This window comes from Balaenoptera acutorostrata, chromosome 11 (assembly GCF_949987535.1).
Source record: "Balaenoptera acutorostrata chromosome 11, mBalAcu1.1, whole genome shotgun sequence".
Lineage (NCBI taxonomy): Eukaryota > Metazoa > Chordata > Mammalia > Artiodactyla > Balaenopteridae > Balaenoptera > Balaenoptera acutorostrata.
Window position 1 is genome coordinate 63190897 of NC_080074.1, and position 22011 is coordinate 63212907.

The window sequence follows — 22011 nt, forward strand, 5'->3', positions numbered from 1 at the left end:
AGAAAGTCTGTCATGTCTGTACTCAGCAGCCTCAAAGCCTAGGCTCTGCCTCCCCAGCCAGGTCCCCAGGCAGGGCAGGTGCAGGCCTGGGGAAAGCAGGGAAGACAGACGGCCGACTGGCCAGGGCGGGGCACCCCCTAGCCTCCTCTCCCTCTCGGGAGCCCCAAGACCTGGAAATGAGACTTGGTGGCAGCGGTTCCACCCTCTGCCTGGCCCTGATCCCCTCCCTGTTGCCTCACTGATCCCCTGTAACAATCACCCCATTACAGATGCCCCCTTGTGGCTCCCCTCTCTTGAGCGCTGGGATGCAGCTCCTCTTCCCCCACAGCCCCCCATAGGGCATCTCTTCTCTGCCAAGCCCTGCATTAGAAGCTGGTGATACAGAGGTGATTACAACACGCTCGGAACCCTAGGGTGACTCTCAGCCTCACAGAGGAGTCATAAGCAGTGACAGCCAGAGAGAATGGAAACAACAAGAAAAAGCAACTTGTGATTATGCCAGGCAAGGAGATCAGAGAGAAGTTCACAAAGAAGATTACAAGGGTAGGGTCTGAACGGACAAGGGTTACCGATTTATGGGCAGCATATTCAAAAGAACCCATCCACTTGCTTTTTCATTCATTCAATATAATATTTATCAAGCACCTGTTATGGGTCAGACCACCCAGGGGCTGGTGTCTCTGTGGTGAACAAGGCAGCCCCAGTCAGGGTTGACCTACCAGTAGGGACAGTAGACACAGTTCCTAGAGCCCATGGTAGGGACCATAAGCTGGTGCAGCCACTTTGGAAAACAGTCTGGCAGTTCCTCAGAATGTTAAACATAGAGTTACCATGTGACCCAGCAATTCCACTCCTAGGTAGATACCCAAGAGAAATGAAAACATGTCCACACAAAAACTCATACGTGAATGTTCATAGCATCACTATTCCAAGAAGTGGAAACAACCAAATGTCCATCAGTGGATGAATGGATAATCAAAATTTGGTCTATCCATACAATGAAATATTATTTGGCCATAAAAAGGAGTGAAGTACTAATACGTGCTCCAACATGGATGAATCTTGAAAACATGAGGGAGATAAAAGAAGCCAGACACAGAGACCACAAATTCTATGATCCCATTCATATGAAATTCCAGATTAGGGAAATCTATAGAGACAGAAAGCAGATCCGTGGTTGCCTAGTGGGCTGGAGGGAAGAGAAGATGGGGTGGGGGGGACAGCCAAAGGTTTCTTTTGAGGCAATGAGAACATTCTAAAAGGGACTGGGGTGATGGTTGCACTTATCTGGGAATATACTAAAACCACTGAATTGTACATTTTAAATGAGCGAATTATATGATATGTGAATTATATCTTAATAAAGCTGTTTTTAAAAAATGGGGCCCTGACCCCAATCCATGCCCCTGGGGCTTACAGCCTACCTGAGGGTACAGACCTGGAACAGGAAATTACAGATGTCAGGCTTGTTGTGAAGGAGGACATAACTGAGGGTCCCACCCTGGTCACAGGCCTTGGGAAGGTCCCCAGAGGAGGGGGCAGGCAAGCTGGATCCCAAAGGCCAGCAGGACTGAGGGGAAGCAAGGAAGCCCAGCGGGGGCTCCAGGCTGAGGGATCAGCAACCGTGAGCCAGAGCACGCAGCGTCAGACGGGAGAGGGCCGGTGACTTCAGGGATGCACATCCACACCCAGGGAAGGAGGGGACAGGACAACAGGGACCTCATGGCCTCCATTCCCACTTGAAGCCCTGTCACTCTGGACCTGGCCCTAGAGCCAGCTAAGCTCCTTGCTGATTAAGCACTCAAAGCTCTGAAAACTACAGGAATGCTCTGGCCTGCAGTCCACAAAAACAGAGATGACAGTAGGCCACCCACCTCTGTCCCAAAGATGTCTACCCAAGGCCCAGGAGGCACCCCAGTGGAGTAAAGGAGGAGAAGGAGAGAAGAGTCCCCCACCCTCACCATGAGGTGGGCTTGAGCCTGGCGACCATCCCTTTGGGAATTCCCATCCCAGAGTGGCCCAGGCCCCAGGGGAAGGGAGACTTGTCTGGAACCATCCACTAGGCAGACTCATCCCAGTAGTGAGGGCACCCCAGCTCGGTCCTGGACGTGAGCTACAGGCCCCACACGCCCTTCTAGAGCCTCCCCCCGGGGATCCCCCTCAGGGCTGTGCAGCCGTGCCCCCATTCTCCCCCTCCCTCCAGGGAGGAGGTGACTCTAGGCAGACAGGACAAAAGTGCTTCCTGGTGGTTCCCTGGGCAGTTCACCTCCATCACCTGGGCAAACATCTGAGCTTCTCCCAGGACCTGCCCTGCACCTACAGGGAGGATCAGGGCCCGCCCTGCCCTCGGAAGGAAGGGACAACTGACTCCTGGAAGCCAGAGCCTCCCTGCATTCCACTCGGCCTCGGGAATCCAAATCCCAGCCCTTCCTAGAGCGCCCCCATGAGGACAGGTGGGGAACAGCCCAAAGAGGCCTTGGGCGGGTGGGAGGACCCTGAATGAAGCCCCTTGTTTTTGTGTCTGTCTCCCCCGAATGTCTCCCATTTCTTGTCCCTCTTCTCCCTAGGAGAGCCTTCCTTGCCCCACTGCCTCCTCTCTCAGATGCCCTCTGCCCTTCCCCTGGGTCCCCCAGGATCCCTTCCTCATCCCAGTCCCATCAGTGGCCCCAGGTGGACCCACTACCGCCACTCTCCCCTTGGGGCTCGGATTGGGGGAAATGGCTGCAGAAATGGAACTGTGGGCAGAGGAGGGGAACTTCTTAGGATCACTGAGTCTGGTAAAAGGAAGAGGGCTGCACCCAGCAGGCATCCCAGCACCTAATCTTGATGTCGGGCTCACATCAGCACTCAATAAAGGTTTGTTGAAGCAAACTGACCTGCACGCCTGCGAGCAGGTCACCTGTCACATTTCACCCCAACAGGGGATAACTGTGTGGGCAAGTGAAGAATTTGGGCTAAACCTGAAAAACCTCATCCTGCCTGAAAGGGTAGGGATGGGCTCAAGCAAGAGGGGTGCTTTGACTCTCCTGGGAGGTGTTTAGATTCTATCCAAGCATCACTAGTCTGTCAGGGCAGAGGGCTCTCTCCTCATCGCCCCCCTCCTTCTGCTGGGGGACTGCTGAGCTTCCCTTCCCACCAGGGCAGGTCTCAGCGTGAACACCTCCCAGTGAGTGCCTCTCTCCTGCACAAACTTGTCCCTAGGCAAAACGGAAACACTCTGAAGAAGGCGGCTTTAGCAAAGCCTTCTCACCATCTGGATTTCCCTGTCACCCTCCTCCCCTCCCACAGGCACGCGCGCACACACACACACACACACACAATCACACACACAGTGCAGCCACGGTGCGCCCAGGATTCGCAGGCTCTGCTCAGCCAACCAGGATGGCCCCCTCCCCTCACATCCCCTCCTCCCCGCCTTGCCCTCATCAGCAGTGCCCCCTCCGCCCCAGGCAGTTAGCATCGAGATGAGCCAGCAATCTGTCTACACTAGCTCAGCCAGCAGATCTCAGGATTACATCCAGACCAACTCTCAACAGGAAGCAGAAACTGTCAGAGCAGCAAAAGCCCCAGCCCAGAGTTTCCAGGGCAACTCCACCCCTCTCCCCACCTGCCACCCTTTAAAAAATGGCTGAGGATTGTGTTTTGCATTGTCTGGTGAGATAATGCCTCAGAACTATAAACTGCTGATGGCGACAGCCCATCTCCGAAAAGCGGTCATGTGTGACTGGTCTCAATTACCCCCACCCCGCCTGGGCTGTTAAGGTTGAAGGAAGCTGAGCCACGGGACAGCCCCGGGAATGACTGGTGGGGAAATGATGCCGCAGCCACTGGAGCGGGAAGCAGGTGGGGTGCTGGATGGGAACAGAGATGACGGCTTACCAGTGAAAGGAGGATTGTGCAAAAGAGAGGGGAAGGGGGCAGAGAGAAAAAGAGGGGGACGGAGGGGGGAAAGAAATGGATGACAATGACCACACCAGGCTCCGCACAGCACACACCCCAAACATTTTCACGTGTAACCCGCACATACTGTGCAGTAGGTATAATTCCATCTTACAGATGAAGAACCTGAGGCTTAGAGAGGTTAAACAATTTCCCCAGGTCATTTGTATACCATGGAGGGCGAATGTTGCACAGTGATAATAAAAGGCAAGCAGACTTTTAGTTGGGTGTATTGTTGTTTTTAAGTTCTCTACAGACAAGCGCCCCTGACTGCCTGCATCCAGGGTGTGCCCCTACCGTGCCCTTCCCATGCCACTGCCCAAGGTCACACTGCTGACTGACGGCAAAATGGGGATTGAACCCAGTTCCATTTGACACCAAGGGCTGTGTCAAGTCTTCCGTTCCCGGCCTGGCACACTCACTGGTGTCCTCTATGCCATCCCTCCTGCTCCCCTCCCCTTTTCTCCTCCACAGGGGTCCCCCATCCCCTTCCCAGTCACCTGGATCCCCTTGCCTGGCCTCAGCAGAGGGGGATGCCCTTTCCTCCAAGCAGCCAGGCTCGCACCCTGAGAGGCTGGAGCTGGAGGGCAAACTGGGTTGACCCTCTCTGAGCTCTTGGATTTCGGCACCATCCTCCTCAGGGTCATTCCTGTTCATTTTGGAGACTAGAGTCTCCTCTTCCTGAGATACTTACAAAGCCAAATGCCCAAATTCCTCTTCTTTCACCCCCTGTCCTCTCTCCCTTTTTCCTCCTGCTTTTAATCTTGGCGGTATCTTCATTCATTCAACAAAACCATATAGCATGCCTCCCACATGTCCCCACTATCCTAAGCAGGAGACACAGAGGAGGAAAAAAACACACAGCAGTGCCTGCCTCCTGAAGCTTATATTCCAGCCTGGGAAGACAGATGATAAACAGGCAAATCCATGCAGGAAAGGACCTCAGACTGTAAGCACAGTTAAGGAGAAGAGGAAGCGGGGAGGGGGAATAGAGAGTACATGGGGGAGGGGGCTTTAAAGAGGGGGCGACCCATGAGCAAAGAACTGGGAGAGTTGAGGGACCTGGCCAGGTAGCCATTTGCAGGAAAAGAGTTCCCAGCAGAAAAAAAAAAAACAAAAAAAAACCAGCAAATGGGAAAGCGTCTGAGTAGGAGTTTTCCTGCCTGTCTGATTGACACACAGGAGGCCAGGGTGGCTGGAGCTGGGTGAGCAGTAGGACGGATAGAGGGAAGTGAGGTCAGTGAAAGAGGAGGGCAGACCATGTAGAGTCCTGTATGGCATTTACTCTGAGCGGGATGGGAAACCACTAGAGGCCTATGAGCTTAGAAATGGCATGATCTGACATGTTTTTAAAGGACCATTCTGACTATGGTGTTAAGGAAAATCAGAGGGGGCAAAGGAGGAAGCAGGGTGACCAGCTGGAAGGATACTTCAATAGACCCTGTGAGGAGTGATGGGCTTGGACCAATATGGTAGCAGTGGGGTGATGAGAAGTAGTAGGAGTCCAGGTATATTTTGAAGGTAGGACTTGCCAATGGATTGAATGTGCGATATGGAAAAAGCTGAGGAATACAGGATGACTCCCAGATTTTTGGCCTGAGTCACTACAGGGATAGTGAGCCTGGCAAGTGGAACATATTTCATAGGAACAATCAATCGGGAGAACAGCTTTGGATAGATGAAGGTTGAGATACCTAATCGATATCCAAGTAGAGATGTTGATCAAAATATACATGTGGGGCACAGAAGGGATGTCTGGGATAGAGATGCACCTTGGCAGTCATCAGTGGAAAGATGGTATTTAAGTCATGAGGCTGCATGATGTCATGAAGGGAACAAGTATAGATAAAGACATGAACAGGTACAAGGGCTGAGCCTAATGATGCTGTGGTGTGTACAGGTTGGGGATATGAGGATAAACTGGTTGAGAAAACTGAAAAGAAGCAGTCAGTAATATGTAAAGAAAATCAGGAGAATGTGGTGTCTGGAAACCAAAAGAAGAAATTGTTTTAAGGAAAAGGGAATGATCAACTATGTCAAATCCTGCTAAGTTAAATGAGAGCTGAGAACAGACCAGTGAATTTAGCAACCTGGAGGTCACTTGCAATCTTCACAAGAAGTATTGTGTTATTATTATTTTTCTGCTTCTCCCTTTAGACATACACCTGATAGCTGGGTCTGTATAAAAGAGTAGTAAACTCGGAACAGAGGAAAACTTCCTCAACTTGATAAAAAATATATATATCTACAAAAAAACTACAGCTAACATTGTACTTAATGGTAAGAAACTTGAAGATTTCCCACCAAAAATCAGGAATAAGGCAAAGATGTCCCCTCTCACCACTGCTTTTCAACATCACATGCAGTAAGACAAGAAAAAGAAATCAAAGCTATAGAGATTGGGAAGGAAGAAAATAGTGAAGACCTGAGCTGGATAGCTCCAGAGAAAAGCACATATCCCCTTCCAAGTAGAATCCCAAGTGAGCATCCAGTCAAGCACAAGTTCCCCCAGGCACAGACAAGTAGGACAAATCATGTCACTCTCTAGAATAGAAAATGCAAACATCTGTCTCTGGGTCCTGAAATACCTGTGATATTGATTAACAATGATAATGATATCCAGTGACTTAAAACTTTTCATCTCCTACCCAGATTCTTATTGCTTGGTGTCTCTCCCTCCTAACCAAAGATTCATCAGTAATGCAAGAAACCTGCATAGGCAGGATTATAGATCAGCCCTAATGTGTATTTTGGGGGCTCAAAATCATGTGGTTAACTTTCCACACAGATACATGGCCAAATCATACAGAATTTTGGCCTCAAATTATGCCACAAAAGTATTGGTTGGTGTAAGTCCTCAAGATTAATCTCCCCCCACCACCATGAGGATAGAGACCATCTTTTTATCTCTGTACCCTCGGCACCAAGCACATTACCTGAGAGAGAGTAACTGGTAATTGTCAAATGAATAAATGAATGTATGAATGAATGGATCTCCTTTGAGTGTCTCAAATCAGACATGTATCTACACTACCTCAAGTGAGCTTTAGTGACGATTCAATTTTTATGTAAACAGTGAAATCAGATCATAGAGGTCAGATAAAACACTGCAAAATGTTTTTGGACTGTTTAATCCATCTACAGGGATGCAACAAACTGTATTCTCACCGTATCATTTCTTACTTAGAGCTATGAAGACCCTGCCTGTCTTCTGCACACCCCCATCTATCGAGGGGGTTTTCTGCGTAGCTACATCCCTAGCAGCCTCTGGCTGGAGCAGTTGCCATTCTAACTTTCTGGCAGTTAGCCACACTTGCTGTGGAAAGTCTATTGGATTTATGGCCAAAGCAAATTAAGGTCCCCATAATGGCAATTGTGGTCGACTTGTGGAAAAAGTAGGACCATAACGTTTATGTTTTTATACGTTTTTAATGTTTATAGGTTTGATGTTATGGCCCTGATTCTGAGGATTATAGGTGTGTCTGAGATTAGCTCATTGTGAAGGAGGTTACAGGCTGGAAGAGTTTCTGCTAACTACCCAAGCTCATAAATGCTTCCGAATGGCTTTTTCCATTTTTATGGGGCCAATCCTCAGGTCCCCACACACATAAAAGAGCTGAGAGGGATCCACTGGCCTCAGAGGGACTCCCAGCTCCAGCTCACCCTGCTCTGCCGTCGCTGCTTGGCTCTCAGCCAGGACACCATCATGTCTTGCCGATCCTACACAGTCAGCTCTGGTCGCCGTGTGGGCAGCTTCAGCTCTTGCTCAGCAATGACCCCCCAGAACCTGAACCACTTCCGGGCCAGCTCTGTCTCCTGCAGGAGTGGGCGCAGCTTCCAGGGTCTTAGCGGCTTTGGCAGTCGGAGTGTCATCAGGTTTGGATCGTGCTCACCCAGGATAGCAGCTGTGTGCCCTCGGCCCATCCGCTACGGAGTTGGCTTTGGTTTGGGCAGTGGGATGGCCTTTGGCTTTGGTGATGGTAGTGGTGCTGGTCTGGGGTTTGGAGCCGGCAGTGGCCTTGGCTACGGCTTCAGCGGCCCTGGCTTTGGCTACCGAGTTGGAGGAGCTGGAGTGCCAGCAGCCCCATCCATCACAGCAGTGACTGTTAACGAGAGCCTGCTGACCCCCCTCAGCCTGGAGATTGACCCTAATGTCCAGAGAGTGAAGAAGCATGAGAAGGAGCAAATCAAGACCCTCAACAACAAATTTGCCTCCTTCATTGACAAGGTACTTGTGACAGCTCAACCTCTGGGTCTGGGATGATGAAACCTAAATGCACTGAGATGTTCTTTCCCTTCAGAAGAACTGGTCCAGACCTAGGGCATCGACCTTGACCCCAGATTCTTCAGGCATCAGCCAAAGGCATGGCAGTATGATTTCTGGGTCACTCTGCTGCAGAGCAAGGACTAGCCTGAGGAAACACTGCATGGAGGGATAGATTAAGACAGTGGTGGTGTCTTCTGGGGGAAGGAGGAACATCCAGCCAAATCTGAAGGCATCTGAACAAGCTAAGACCTACCACCTAGCCACTTAGAAATATCTCCCAGACAGGCTAGAAACACGAACCCCTACACCAGGTGTTGGCTGGTACAGGTTTAAGAGGTGTTATCCTTTGAGATCCTCATGCTTTCTTTGAAGTTTTCACGGTTTCTGAGGCTGAGTGGCCACACCTGTTCAGGCTTAAAGAAATGGAGAATGGAGTTGAGTAATTTTTGTACAAAGCAAAGAATTCATACCCCTCCCCCACCTGGGATATCCAGATTCAGCCGAGTCGCCTAGATTGAGGGAAACAGTAGGGAATGACCACTGGTGGTCACTGGTCTTCAGGCTGATGAGAGGAACAGAGAGGTGGAACTGACAGAGAGGTGGAACTGACACAGCCCCAAACCCATGTCCATGAAGACACGGGATGCTCTGTTCTGTCTGAGATTGGAAACTCACCTCTGTGAGCTTCATTTCACTCTGAAATGAGGGGTTGGAGCAAATGGTCTCTATGTTCTCCTCCAGCTCTATAAGTCTCAGCTGATGGAATTTCTGGGGTGATGGGTATGACTTATGACCTGAGAATTCCCACCTCCTAATACCACATCCCAGCCCAATGTACTTTACTCTGCTCCTCATTCCCTGCTAGGGATGGCTGAAATCAGTTTTCAGATGTAGGCAAACCCCAGCTCAGGTAGAATCGATCTCCAACTTCCCAGTGAACCAGCCCTCACCTTTCTCAGAGGGTTGAAAGGGAAATGGTTGAAGAGCTTTGGTTCCAAAGCTTCTGTTTGTAGCTAAGCCTGGTTGAGCATGAGGAGGAGTCGCAGACCCGCTCCGCCAGATTCTACTGAGTTAGAGGAGGAGCTGAAGTCAACAGAGGAGGGAACGATGTCACCACAAGTTTAAGTCACCTCTGGCCATCTGAGCAACGTTGACATATAGGTAACTATATCAAGCACTTCAATTGCCATGTCTTTGCCCCTGTGGATTTAGGTGCAGTTCCTGGAACAGCAGAATAAGCTCCTAGAGACCAAGTGGAACTTCCTCCAAGAGCAGAAATGTGCCAGGAGCAACCTGGAGCCCCTCTTTGAGAACTACATCACCAACCTGCAGAGGCAGCTGGACGTAGTGAACAGCGAACGGGCCCGGCTGGAGGCTGAGAGGAACAGCACGCAGGATGTCCTTGAGGGTTTCAAGAAGAAGTGAGTAGCTGCTGGACTGCACTGACCTAGGATGGGCATGGGCTGGTCCCCAAAGCAGCAGCCAAGCTTGGATGAGAGCTGCTGGAAGGATCAGGGTTGAATGCTGGTTTCAATTCCCAGCCTGAAGACAGGGGTGGGGACGTGATATGTATGGGAGGAGGAGGCCCTCCATGGGTCCTGAGGAAAAAGGGGACTTGGAATTGGGCATGGTTGTCCCTAATCCTGCCTGTGAGCATGGGTGAGTTGACCCCAGAAAAGGAAACTCTCTGGTTTTGAAAACAGTGCCCAAGTCCAGCCACAAATAGGGTCCTACTTCCTCTAAGGTCAAGTGCAATGACCCTAAGGCTTTTCCAGCAGAGGAGCACAGCAAAGGTCCAGATTTTTAGACCCCGCATCCAATTTGAGAAAATAAAAGGGATTTGGAGAAACCAAGGGCCGTGGACTCATAAAAGGTCTTAAAGATGGGACAGAGTAGTTGAAAACATGCAGATGGCAACAGGGAGCCAGGCTCCTGGAAGGAGCAGAGAGGTCACAAGAGGTGATAACTGGGGAGCTGGGAGTAACCGGCTCTCAGTTCAGAGTGAGAACTCACCCTCTTCATCCTTATCATCCAGGTATGAAGAGGAGGTGGGACTCCGGGCCAATGCTGAGAATGAGTTTGTGGCTCTGAAGAAGGTAAGGAGAGCAACAGGCCCAGGCAAACTTCTCCTCCAGGCAGGCAAATGTTCTCGCAACTCCAGGACACTGCCCGGGCAGCCCTGTGAATACTCATACACAGGGGACCCCACTGTTGTGGTCACAACAGCTTCCCTTCGAAGTTCTGATTTGGCCTCCAGTGACTTAGGATTGGGTCTTCATGAGAGCAGAGGTCTGAAGGGATGACATTTGAAGAGTCTTGGATTATCCAGACTCTTCTTGCCTCTAAATAAGCATCAGAAAATGTCCAGCATCCCTGGGGGTTTCATGCTGTATAAGGGAGAAGAACAAGAGTCACTAAGCTGTATTTCCACCCAATGACTTTCCCATCTGTCCCACTTGGCCTGGCCCTGTGGGAATTGGCCTGGTCTTCCCACCCACCTCCAGAGCCTGCCAAGGTGGGGAGGTGAAACAGTGCACAACTAATGAGTATTTTATCCTTCTCTCTTTGATACAGGATGTGGATACAGTTTTCTTAAATAAGTCTGATCTAGAGGCCAACGTGGATACCTTAACTCAGGATATCGACTTCCTGAAAACCCTATACATGGCGGTAAGGGCTCATCCCCTCTGAGCCATCCAAGGAGCTCAATGCATGGTCTGGACTCCCTGGGGGATTCACTGGACTAGCGTATTTTCTAACATTTGGTATCATACATCTTTCCTCCCATCCAATCTATATCCTCTATATGTTGATGTATGTACCAGTGGAGAAGGTAAGGGGAGCAGGCTTCTTAGCAGCCTGACTCAGGTCTATGAATCAACTCCTTGGATCTATGAGCCAACTCCTTGTGGACCAATCAAAAGACAGGGGTCTAGGAATGTCACTTCCTATCTACTGATGAGAAGACCCTGGAAAACTGATTTGCTAGGAGATGCAAGAAAAATTGTGTTACCTAATTAGTCAAATGAACTAGCTATCTTTTGCTTCTGTTTGGTCTGGGACAGACCCAATCAGAGCTAAATGGCTGGCTCTGAGTGGAAAGGCTGAAGAAAGCTCCCTCTGGGGCCCTCACCTTGGAGGCCAGTTCCCAGCCCTCCCCCAGCCCCACCCCGGGTTCTATTAAGGACTTGGGATATAGGAATTCCTAGACCACCATGTTCTAGGATATTGTCAGCTCTCAACGATCCAGACCGGCACAGCCACTGTGTGGATAAACCAAAGAAAGTTTAAGCTTTAGCATGGTCTCACTCCTCTCCATCAAGTCCCTAGGCCCCCAGGGTTTTAATAGTCACCTAAGAAGTTAAGGTGTTAAAGGGATGTCTCCTAGTATATAACAAGGGTTTAAGTCAAACTGAAACGGTTCTGGGCCACCTCTTTTTCTTTGCTTTTGGTTTGGATGATCTGCCCCATTGCTTTGCTCTGAACAAACAAGCAATGCTCTCTCTCCTGACTCCGCATCCTGGGGACCCTGTGGCAGAGCCCCGGCCACTGACGGGATGCTGAGCCCATCTGTCTCGCTGATCCTACAACACAGGAAATCCAGTTGCTGCAGTCACACATCTCTGAGACATCAGTCATCGTGAAGATGGACAACAGCCGGGACCTGAACTTTGATGGGATCATCGCCGATATCAAGGCCCAGTTTGAAGAGATCGCCAGGCGCAGTCGGGCTGATGCAGAGGCCTGGTACCAGACCAAGGTAGGCAGGAGGGCGCTGGGGAAAGGGTGTAGGCAGCCCTGGGGTCAGACTCATGGATGACAAAGTGGGCTGTGATCTTAACCCAATCTTCAAGCCCTCGGAATACCCCTTTCTCCCCCACCCCCCAGTATGAGAAGATGTGGGTGACAGCTGGCCAACACTGTGACAACCTGCGTAACACTCGGAATGAGATCAATGAGCTGACCCGCCTGATCCAGAGGCTGAAGGCAGAGATCGAGCACGCCAAGGCTCAGGTGGGCGAAAGAAAGGAGAGAAATCCCCACAGGGAGGACAGGCAGGGCCCCAAGCTTTGGGGAGCCCAAGTCGGAAGATGTGGGGGAGGCCACCAGGACCCAGAAACAGAGGAATATAGGAATTAGTCCAGGAAGACTTCCTGGGGGAGGAAAATGTGGAACCAGGGAAAGAGTCTCCCATGTAGCAGGAAAGACCTGGGGCTGACTTAAAGGGGCAGGTGAAGCAGAAAGAATGGCTTTACTCTCTGGACCCCATTGGTCTTAGAGCAGCAGAAATCAGTAAGTGCAAAATCAGTGAGGATAGAAATGGAAGATAAGCAATGTTCCGCTCCCTGGTGACATCAAACTACAGGATGACAATCCCTGGGAAAGCAGCCTCCACGGGCTCCATCCCTGGCTTAGCACCAGGCTATGTGCCCACTCACAGGGGGCAGAGTTTCTAGCCTGACCTGAGGATCCCCTAGTCCCTGCCAAAGCCCACCTGCAAACTGCCCTCCCCCCAGCGCTGCAAGCTGGAGGCCGCTGTGGCCGAGGCAGAGCAGCGGGGCGAGGCAGCCCTCAGCGACGCCAAGTGCAAGCTGGCGGAGCTGGAGGCCGCCCTGCAGAAGGCCAAGCAGGACATGGCATGGCAGCTGAAGGAGTACCAGGAGCTGATGAACGTCAAGCTGGCCCTGGACATCGAGATCGCCACCTATAAGCGCCTGCTGGAGGGCGAGGAGATCCGGTAAGTGCTCTCAGGGCAGCAGGTGGGAGTGGGGTCAGACTTCTGGCTTCTAGAAAGACTAAGTGGGGGAGGGAACTATGTGAAGAATTGCTGAAATGGGCACTCTCTAGAGGTAACTATTTTTTCTGCAAGCCTTAGGCGGGTTGCCCTTGGCAGGGGTTTAGAAGATGGCTCTAGATCTGTGCTTCTCAGTGCAAGCCTGTAGATGGGATGCACCAGAATCAGGGAGTTCTGCTTGATTGGTTAGCTTGTTTTAAAATAAGAAAGAAAGAAAAGAAGAAGATATTCCCTCAAATATTTTGATTCAGTAGTTTTGGGGCAGGGATTAGGAATGCGTCGTTTTTCAAAGATCCCTGATGCTTGTGCAGCCAAGGGTGAGAACCACTGGTCCACTGGTCCACTGAGCCAAGAAAGCCCTCTGATAACACCTAGGTTTTCAGGGAATGACGCCTTGTGAACTTGTTTCTTTCTCTCTCCAGGATCTATGAAGGTGTTGGACCAGTAGACATATGTAAGAACTTTCAGTCTTTTTCTCTTCACACATTTCTCTCCTGGGGCCCGTCAAATTTCCTTTAAACTCAAGCCCACATTGGGGTCAGGAGCCCATGGCCAGATTGGCCATGACAGCCAGGGGAGCAGGGACCATCTGGCCCCTAAACTGAGAGCATCCCTTTAGCTGAGGTCTGAGACATCCCCAGAGCCTTCCTCCCCGGAGCTAAGCAATCACAAAGGTTTGCAGGGCCTGGTAGGTGGGAGAGGGTTCCAGAAGAGAGTCAGCCTTTTTGCTTTGGGTGGTCTTGTCCCTCAAGGGCAAAGACCGGAGGAGGAATGGAAAGGCCTGTGCCAGGGAGTTCCCTCCCCTCCTGATGGCAGAGGATGGCAAGGCTAAACGCAAGTCCCCTTGCTGCTGCTGCAGCTACTGCCGCCAAACAAAGCGCTCAGGGCCTGTGCTGGGCTCTGCAGGATAGGGACACAAAGAAGGTGAGACCCAGCCCCTCCTCTCCAGAATTATAATCTTCTTGAGATGGGTCCTATCCACTGTCAACCTAATTCTCAAAACCCCGGGGGGAGGAATAGGCACGGGAATCCCCCTTTTACTCGATCAGAGAAAATACAGGACTCGCCAGAAATCACAAAGTTAGTCAGTGGCACGGCCAGAATTCAAACCCAGATTTCTGATCCAAAAGTGCAAATATACACAGCTGTGTATGCTAAACCGGGTGGGTCACAGATGGCAGGAAGGATCCTGGTGAGAGGAGAAGGAAGATGGGGGGCCGTCCACCCTGGGGGCTGGTCTAAGCAAGGTTTAATCAGATTAGGGTCCTGGGTCATGGGGGTGTGCCCAGTGAAGACCAGAGGGCTAGAGGACGGAGCCATCCGTGGGTCAGGAGGAACGAAGGACTACCTTTTTGATGGGCAGTGTGGGGACCGCCAAGGAGCATGATATCGAGAGAAGCCCTGTGGCTTCGTGGAAGCTACTGACGCAGGTGCTGGGTAATCCAGGTCACTACCCGCCTCACTCAGCCCAACCTGACTTTGGCCGTATATAAATGATGGTGGACTTACGGCTATATGCCAACACCTGGGGAACTGGCTGAACTCTTCCATTTAAGTCCGAATGTTTGACTTGAGTGGAGTCACAGCCTTTGAGACACCCAGACAAGAGAAGGGAAAAGTGGGTACTGACTATGTAGACAGTAGGAACTACTTGGACCCAGACCACTTCCCCTGATGCCGCCGCCCGTCCCTCCCCCCACCCCCAGCGGGAGGCGGAGGACGAGGCAGCCTCACTGAGGGTTTCATCCTCCCACAGCGGTGAGCAGGTCCCGGGGCGGCCTGGTGTGCGGGCCCGAGCCTCCGGTCACCACCTGCAGCCTCTCCCGCGGCGGGGTCACCATCTCGGGCCGCAGCAGCATCCGGTCCAGCGGCTTCTGCGGCTCGAGCGTGGGCGGGGCCCAGGTCGTGGGCGGCGGGGACGTGCTGAGCGCGGGCTCCCGGGGGGGCTCGGTGCTGGTGGGCGAGACCTGCGCCCCCAGCGTCCCTTGCCCGCTGCCCACCGAGGGCGGCTTCAGCAGCCGCGGTTCCAGCGTCCGCCTCGTGTCCACCACCACCTCCCGACGGACCAAGTACTGAGAGCCGAGCGCCGGGCCAGCCACCGACCGGGAAGAACCATCTCCACGTCTTCTTATTCTGTCCCCAACGTGCCCAGATTCTGGGCCGAGGGCGCTCTAGGTACCCCTCCTGCCAAGAAGCTAAGGGCTGCTCTGCCTGGCCTGTGTCCTCTGGGGGGATTTTTTTCACCACCTAGACGCTCCATCCACAGCCCCAGCGGACTGGCCTGTCCCTGACTCCCAATTTCCTTCCTTTGGGTCACTCCTCACCACCCAGCCCAAAGACCTCAAGAAATGCAGATTCAATACAATTACAAAAATCAGCATGTTGGGGAGAAACAGGCCAGTTCAAAGCGATGGTGTGTCTGGGCACCATCGCCGTCCTAGCTTTGGATTAACTTAGAGAATGGAGAGCTGGCTGTCCACACGGCAGATGTCCTCAGCCGCCGTCCTCTGCTTTCCTCCCCTTCCTTTCCCTGGCAGGAGAAAGTTCTTTCCTTCTCTTCCTGACCCAGAAGGATCCACCGTTTTCGGTGGGCCACGGGATCCCTGAGTCCCCAGAGATGGTTCTTCTCCGAGTGGCATAGGTCCTAGCTGCTTCTCTTCCTGGGGTGTTGGGGTAACCCTGGCATGCTAGTCCACGAGGTGGGTGGGTGCTGGTAGAGAGGCGGACCCTGCAACACTCCACGCCGCTGCTGGCGGTGTGAGGGAGGCCCAGCTCTGTTCACTGCAGGGGGGTTTATGTCTGCATGCTCCAGGGAGGCCTGGGCTGGGGTGGGTGCCTGTCTGTACTGCTCTTTGTGTGGCTGGGATTTCAATAAACTTGCCAAACTAGCATCACTAGGACTCTGGCCTTTCCTTCCCAATCACACTGGGGATGGGGGAGCTTGCCTCCTAGACTCCACTAGCCCACCCCCCTGGGGACTTGCCAAGGGCAGAGGCTGGTGTCCTGGGACAGAGGAGGTACTGAGGAAAGAGCGCTCAGGCCCCTCCCTGGAGGGGCTCACAGCTCAGCAAGGGAGATGAGACATATAGCAAAAGCTCTGAAAACGAATGCCAAGCAGCCCGCTTCTCTCCACGCATTGCCCTCCAGCCTCCTCCCTACCAGGGCGAAATCTTTCACTTGTTCCCCAGGTCCCACCCCGCCGTCAGTTCCTCTGGGATCATTGCAGGGGCCAAGAGACCCAACCATGTGTTTAGCGGGTTGGAACTTTTAGTCCACCCTCCCCAACCTCCAGGGAGGGAAGCAGGGTTGGAGGTTGAATCAATCATTCAATCCTGACTATGTAATGAAGCCTCCATAAAAAACCCATAAGGACTGGGGGATTCAGAGAGTTTCTGAGTTGGTGAACATGCGGAGATGTGGGAGGAGTGGCACACGTGGAGAGAACGCTCTGCACCCTTCCCCCATACGTTGCCCTATACATCTCTTCCATCTGGCTGTTCCTGAGTTATATCCTTTTATAATAAACTGGTAATCTAGTAAGTAAAATGTTTCTCTGAGTTCTGTGAGCCACTCTAGCAAATTAATCAAAGCCAAGGAGAAGTCTTTGAAACTTTCAATCTATAGCCGGTTGGTCAAAAGTCCAGGTGACAGCCTGGGTTTGCATCTAAAGCAGGGTTGGGGGTGGGCAGTCTTGTAGGACTGAACCCTTGACCTGTGGAATCTGATGCTATCTCCAGGTAGATAGTGTCAGAATTGCATTGAACTGTGGGACACCAGCTGCTTATTGGTACAAGAAACCCCATGAACACACACACACACACACACACACACACACACACACACATCAGAACTGTGACCAGAACTCTTAACGTGTGTCTTGTGCAACCACAGAGGACCCCACACCATAGAAAGTCCCCACACATGGTTTAATGACTCTTGTCATCATCTTGAAATCCTTAATAATTTTTAACAAGGGGCTCTGCATTTTTATTTTACATTAAGCCCCACAAACTGTGTAGCCAGTCCTACCTGAATAGCTGCATTTCTACTAAAAGAATTGAACATGTAGTTTAAAATCTTCCAACAAAGAAAACTTCGGGCTGAAATACCTTTCCTGGTGCATTCTACCAAATATTTAAGGAAAAATTCAACCCAGATTCTTCCAGAAAACATAAGAGGAGGGAAAACTTTCCAACTCCTTTTATGAGACCAGCATTACCCTGATACCAAAACCAAGCAAAGAAATAATAAGAAAAGAAAAACTACAAACCAATATCTGTCATGAACCTAAATATACAAATCTTCAACAAAATATTAGTAAATTGAATACAACAACAAATAAAAGATAACACATCATGACAATGAGTTTATCCTAAGAATGCAAGGCTGGTTCAACTTTCAAAAACCTATTAATGTAATTCATGACATCAACAGACTGAAAAGGAAAAATCATATGATTATCTTAATAGATACACTAAAGGATTTGACAAAATTCAACCTCCAGTCATGATAAAAACTCTCAGCAAACTAGGAATAGATGAGAACTTCCTTGACCTAAATGGCATCTAATAAATAAATAAATAAGTAAATAACAAAGTAACATCCTACAGCTAACAACATACTTAATGGTGAAAGTCTGAATGATTTCTGCCGTAAGACTGGGAAAAGATAATGGTATCTGTTCACACCACCCTTAGTCAGTATTACACAAGCTGGCCTAGCCAGTGAACTAAGGCAAGAAGAAGAAATAAATGTCATATGGTTTGGAAAGGAAGAAATAAAACTCTTTCTATTTTCAGAAGACATAATTTTCTATTTAGAAAACCCCAAGGAATCTTTTTTCTAAAACCTACTAGAACTAATAAGTGAGTTTAGTAAGATTATGGGATGTGAGTTCAATATACAAAAATGAATTGCATTTCTATAAAAGCAAAGAACAGTTGGAAATTAAAACATTTTAAAGTATTTTTAACATTCACAATAGAACCCAAAAAAGTGAAATACCTAAGTATCAGCCTTTAAAAAGGATCTGTATGCTAAAAACTACAAAACGATAATGAAAGAACTCAAAGAAGACTTAAATAAATGGAGATATATACTATGTTCATGAATTGGAAGACTCAATATTGCTAAGACATTGATTCTCCCCCAAAGATGACATAAGGTTCAAACCTGTGGACTGACAGACCCCGGTTCAAATCCCAGGCTCTCCACTTAAAATAGCTGTGTGACCAAAAGTAATAATAGGCAAGAATAATACTTATAGATTGAACTGAGCAGAGTTTCAAGTGTGTTTTGTGTTTTAACTTGATTTTTTCAACAATCTTAGGCAGTAGGCACTTTAATAATTTCCCTTTTGACAGATGACAAAATCAAGGCCCAAGGGTCAAAGCAGAGGCATTCTGACTCAAGAACTCAGACTCATCACCACCATGCTGTTCTGTCTGTCACAATCTCACTAAGCCTCTTGCCTCATCTGTGAAACAGAAAATAGTTCCTATTTCAAAGATTATTAGCACATAGCCTGGCACACAGGGATGCACAATAAACGGTTGCTACTGTTTTGATGGTGATGGTGGTGGTGCTTCTAGTTTTACTACTAATGGAGAAGAGCTGTGTTCAGCAGCTCAGCCACTCCAGGACCAAACAAGTGTGGACACCGAAGTGTCAGCGGACTGTTTCCAGCGACTGCACCGAAGCCCCAGCTCTGATCCGCAGGCAGGCAGCTCCCTAGCCTTTCCGTTCCGGCAACCAGGACTGAGCTTCTGCGCGGCTGCCTGTGGGGCTTTGCTGCCCTCTGCTGGCCACCAACTTCCCTGGAGACACCGCACCAGGGCATTTTCAAAGCACTCCCGCAATAGGATTTTGTGGAGGGAGAGGGGAGGTTTTTTTTTTTTTTTCTTTTGTTTTTTTTAATCAATTTCCCTAAGTTTTTTTTTAATTTTTGTATAGTTGATTTACAATATCGTGTTAGTTTCAGGTGTACAGCACAGAGACTCATTTCTATATACATATACAAATATGTATATAAATATTCCTTTTCAGAGTATTTTCCCTTATAGTTTATTACAAAATATTGAGTACAGTTCCCTGTGCTATGAGAGGGGAGTCTTTTAAAAACAAATTGTTTTCTCCAAAACTGTGTTTAGGACACAAACATTGAAACACTGAATAGCAACTTTAAGAAAAGAAATCCACCCCCTCACTCACCAGCCCAGCACAGCACTGTTTTCACCATACTGTGTCTCTGTCAGTCTGTGTTCCCACAGATGCTCAGAAAACCACAGCCTTGAATCAGGAAAGAGCCATGGAGGGCTCTGTGCCCCATGGTTTTCAAACTAAGTGTGCTCCTCAGGGCTCAAGGGCCAGAGTTTCCCATCAGTGGCATTTAATGACACACATAAAATATTTAAAGTATCCAAGACATCCATTCATTTACACAGTCATTCAATCAGCAAGTATTTACTGGACACTTACTCTATCCCCAACACTGTTCCAAGTGCTTGGGAACCATCAATGAACAAGATGGACAAAAATCCTGCTTCCATGGAGTTTATTTTAGGGTGAGAGGAAAGACTGATAATCATCAAGAAATAGAATAAACAGGTCAATTATAGGGTGTGTTAGAAGGTGTTAAGTGCTATGGAACAAAGAAATAGATCAGAGCAGGATAAGCTGGATGGAGAACGCTCTGGGAGGAAGAAGGCAGGTTGCCATTTTTAAAAGAAATGCCAGGGAAGCCTGTTTGAGAGGTGACGTTTGGGCAAAGAGCCACAGGTGGCAACGGAGCAAGCCATGTGGCGGAGGGAACAGCATTCAGGGCAGAAGGGCCAGTCAGTGCAAAGGCCCTGAGTCAGGAGTGGGCCAGGTGTGTCTGAGGAGCAGAGGGAGGCCGGTGTGGGTGACGAGAGCAAGGGGATGAGGTGAGAACTGTAACAAGAGGGACAGGCGGTGCATCATTAGGACTTTTTTCTTTCTTTCTTTTTTTACTTTGAGTGAAATGGAGAATTATCGGGGCATTTGAGCAGAGGAGTGACACAGCTCAGTGTCTTAAGGGGATCACTGGAGTGGGGGGGGGGGCAGGGCAAGCAGAGACCAGCATGTCCATCTTATCTGTTTGTATAGCTGCATAGATAGATAGACAGATAGACAGACAGACAGACAGATATAGATAGATAGATAGATGATAGATAGATAGATAGATAGATAGATAGATAGATAGATAGATAGATAGATGATAGATAGACAGACAGGCAGGTTTATATAGCTGTTTTCCTCCTAAGATTTAGGGAAATGGTTCTACTGCTAAAGAAGAAGAGAAGGAGGAGAAGGAAGAGAAGAAAACGAGGGAGGGGGAAGGGAGGGGGAAGGGAGGGGGAAGCTGCCAGGAACCCCAGGGTGGAGTAGGAAACCTCTCTCAGCCAATTAGCGCTTGAAGACTTCCTGGAAAAAGTGGCCTCTCGGGAGCATTTTAAATTATGGGAGGGCCATGGGTTTTCGGGGGGACATTCTGACACTGGGTGTGGCTTTCAAAAGGTGGGGGGAGCACAATGGGACAGGACCAAAGAGCATGATGAATGCCAGCACCCAGGACAAGAGGGTGTGGAGGAGGCTAATTGGAGTTAGCCGGGCAGCCCTGGAAAGGGCGTTTAGTGAGCTGCCTGCTGAGCCAGAGGAGAAATCACAGCCTTGCTCTGACTAGTCCAAAAAGGCTTCCTGGAAGAGGTGGCCGTCTGTTCTGGGACATTCCAGGCAAAGGTGTGACCAGGGAGAGGGCTTGGGGATAGGGAGAGGGGGCCGGAGAACCCACAGGGCACATGTGGGCAGTAAATGAGGAGAAGGCCAGTAAAGAGAGATCCAGCTCCCACCCCAGCACCCAGACAAGGATCTGGTCTCACTAAGTAGTGTGCTTGGGTGATGGGTAGAGATGGGCATGGTTCTATGGGTTCTCTGTGCCTCCCTTGGGTAGAACCAGATGGCAAAGACCCAGGTCCCATAGGTCTTCACAAACCCCCCAGGGCGTTGTGCCAGATTGGCCTGATCTGTGAGTTTCTCACTTGCCCAGGATGACCTGGGAATAGCCCCATAAGGACTCAGCCTCCCCCTCCAGCCCAGCCCCTTCAATCCAAACCACCATGTGGACGGTCTTCCTGAGCATTCCCCACAGGCCCTGGGCTCTGCTGCCACCTGCAGTGAGGCAAACTTCACCCAGCGCCCACGAGCACATCCCTGTGCTGGGCGGGGCCCGCCCTCACTCCCGGCATACCCGCCCAGGGGCTCACACCCTGGTTCTGAATAGTCCTGCTGGTCCTGGATGGGTCTTTTATTTCTGAAGGCAGTGGGGTATCTGCAGGTCTCCTGAGTCCCCTGGCTCTCCTTCCCCATCCTCAGTGCCTAGGCCCAATTTGAGGTGGAGGCTTGCGGGGTGTGTGTGTGTGTGTGTGTGTGTGTGTGTGTGTGTGTGTTGGGGGCCTGAGGGAACAGCTGACACAAGAGCCTCCCTCTGGGGCTAAGCCTCCGCTCCCTCCTGCTACCAAGAGGCAGAAATGGGTTTTCCATCCTCTTCAATCAGCTGAAGGAGAGCAGAGGCTCATGGAAGTTGAGAAGCAGATGGGGTTTTATGGGCTCTCCAGGCTGGCAGAGCGGAGGGCCCGTCCCTCCTCCACCTCCCGTGCTCAGGCCCCACCCTCCTCACTTTCAAAGGGTCCGAATCCCTCTTGGCCACACCACACCATCCAGGTCTACACCACCATCAGTCAGTGAGCTCACTGTCCGAGGCTCAAGGATACATCCCTGGATCCAGGCCAGCAGGGCCCCACTTGAGGGGTGGGGGCTGGGAAACCATCCCCCGTGCTCCCCAGTATAGCCTCCTCTCTCCACCCCAGACTCCACCCGAAATCTGTACACTAGTGAAATCAGGTTAAAGAAAACATTAAAAGCAGCCTTGAAAGGATAATGAAATCATAAATGTGCAGAGGAGGTGAAGCCTGTGGACGGGGCAAGGAGCAGG

At 50.3% G+C, this 22011-nt stretch overlaps 1 protein-coding gene across 2 annotated transcripts; it reads left to right on the plus strand.

Moving 5' to 3' along the window:
- The first annotated feature begins 7645 nt into the window (after positions 1–7645).
- KRT84 (keratin 84) lies at positions 7646–15077 on the plus strand. Of its 2 annotated transcripts, XM_057556640.1 has the most exons (10): positions 7646–7848; positions 7954–8167; positions 9419–9627; positions 10242–10302; positions 10781–10876; positions 11802–11966; positions 12095–12220; positions 12724–12944; positions 13424–13455; positions 14758–15077. In XM_057556640.1, the coding sequence occupies exons 1-10, from the start codon at positions 7646–7648 to the stop codon at positions 15075–15077; spliced, it is 1647 nt and encodes a 548-aa protein (XP_057412623.1). The 2 variants fall into 2 exon arrangements, with proteins under 2 accessions (XP_057412623.1, XP_057412622.1); XM_057556639.1 differs by having other exon boundaries at positions 7646–8167.
- Positions 15078–22011: the final 6934 nt, after the last annotated feature.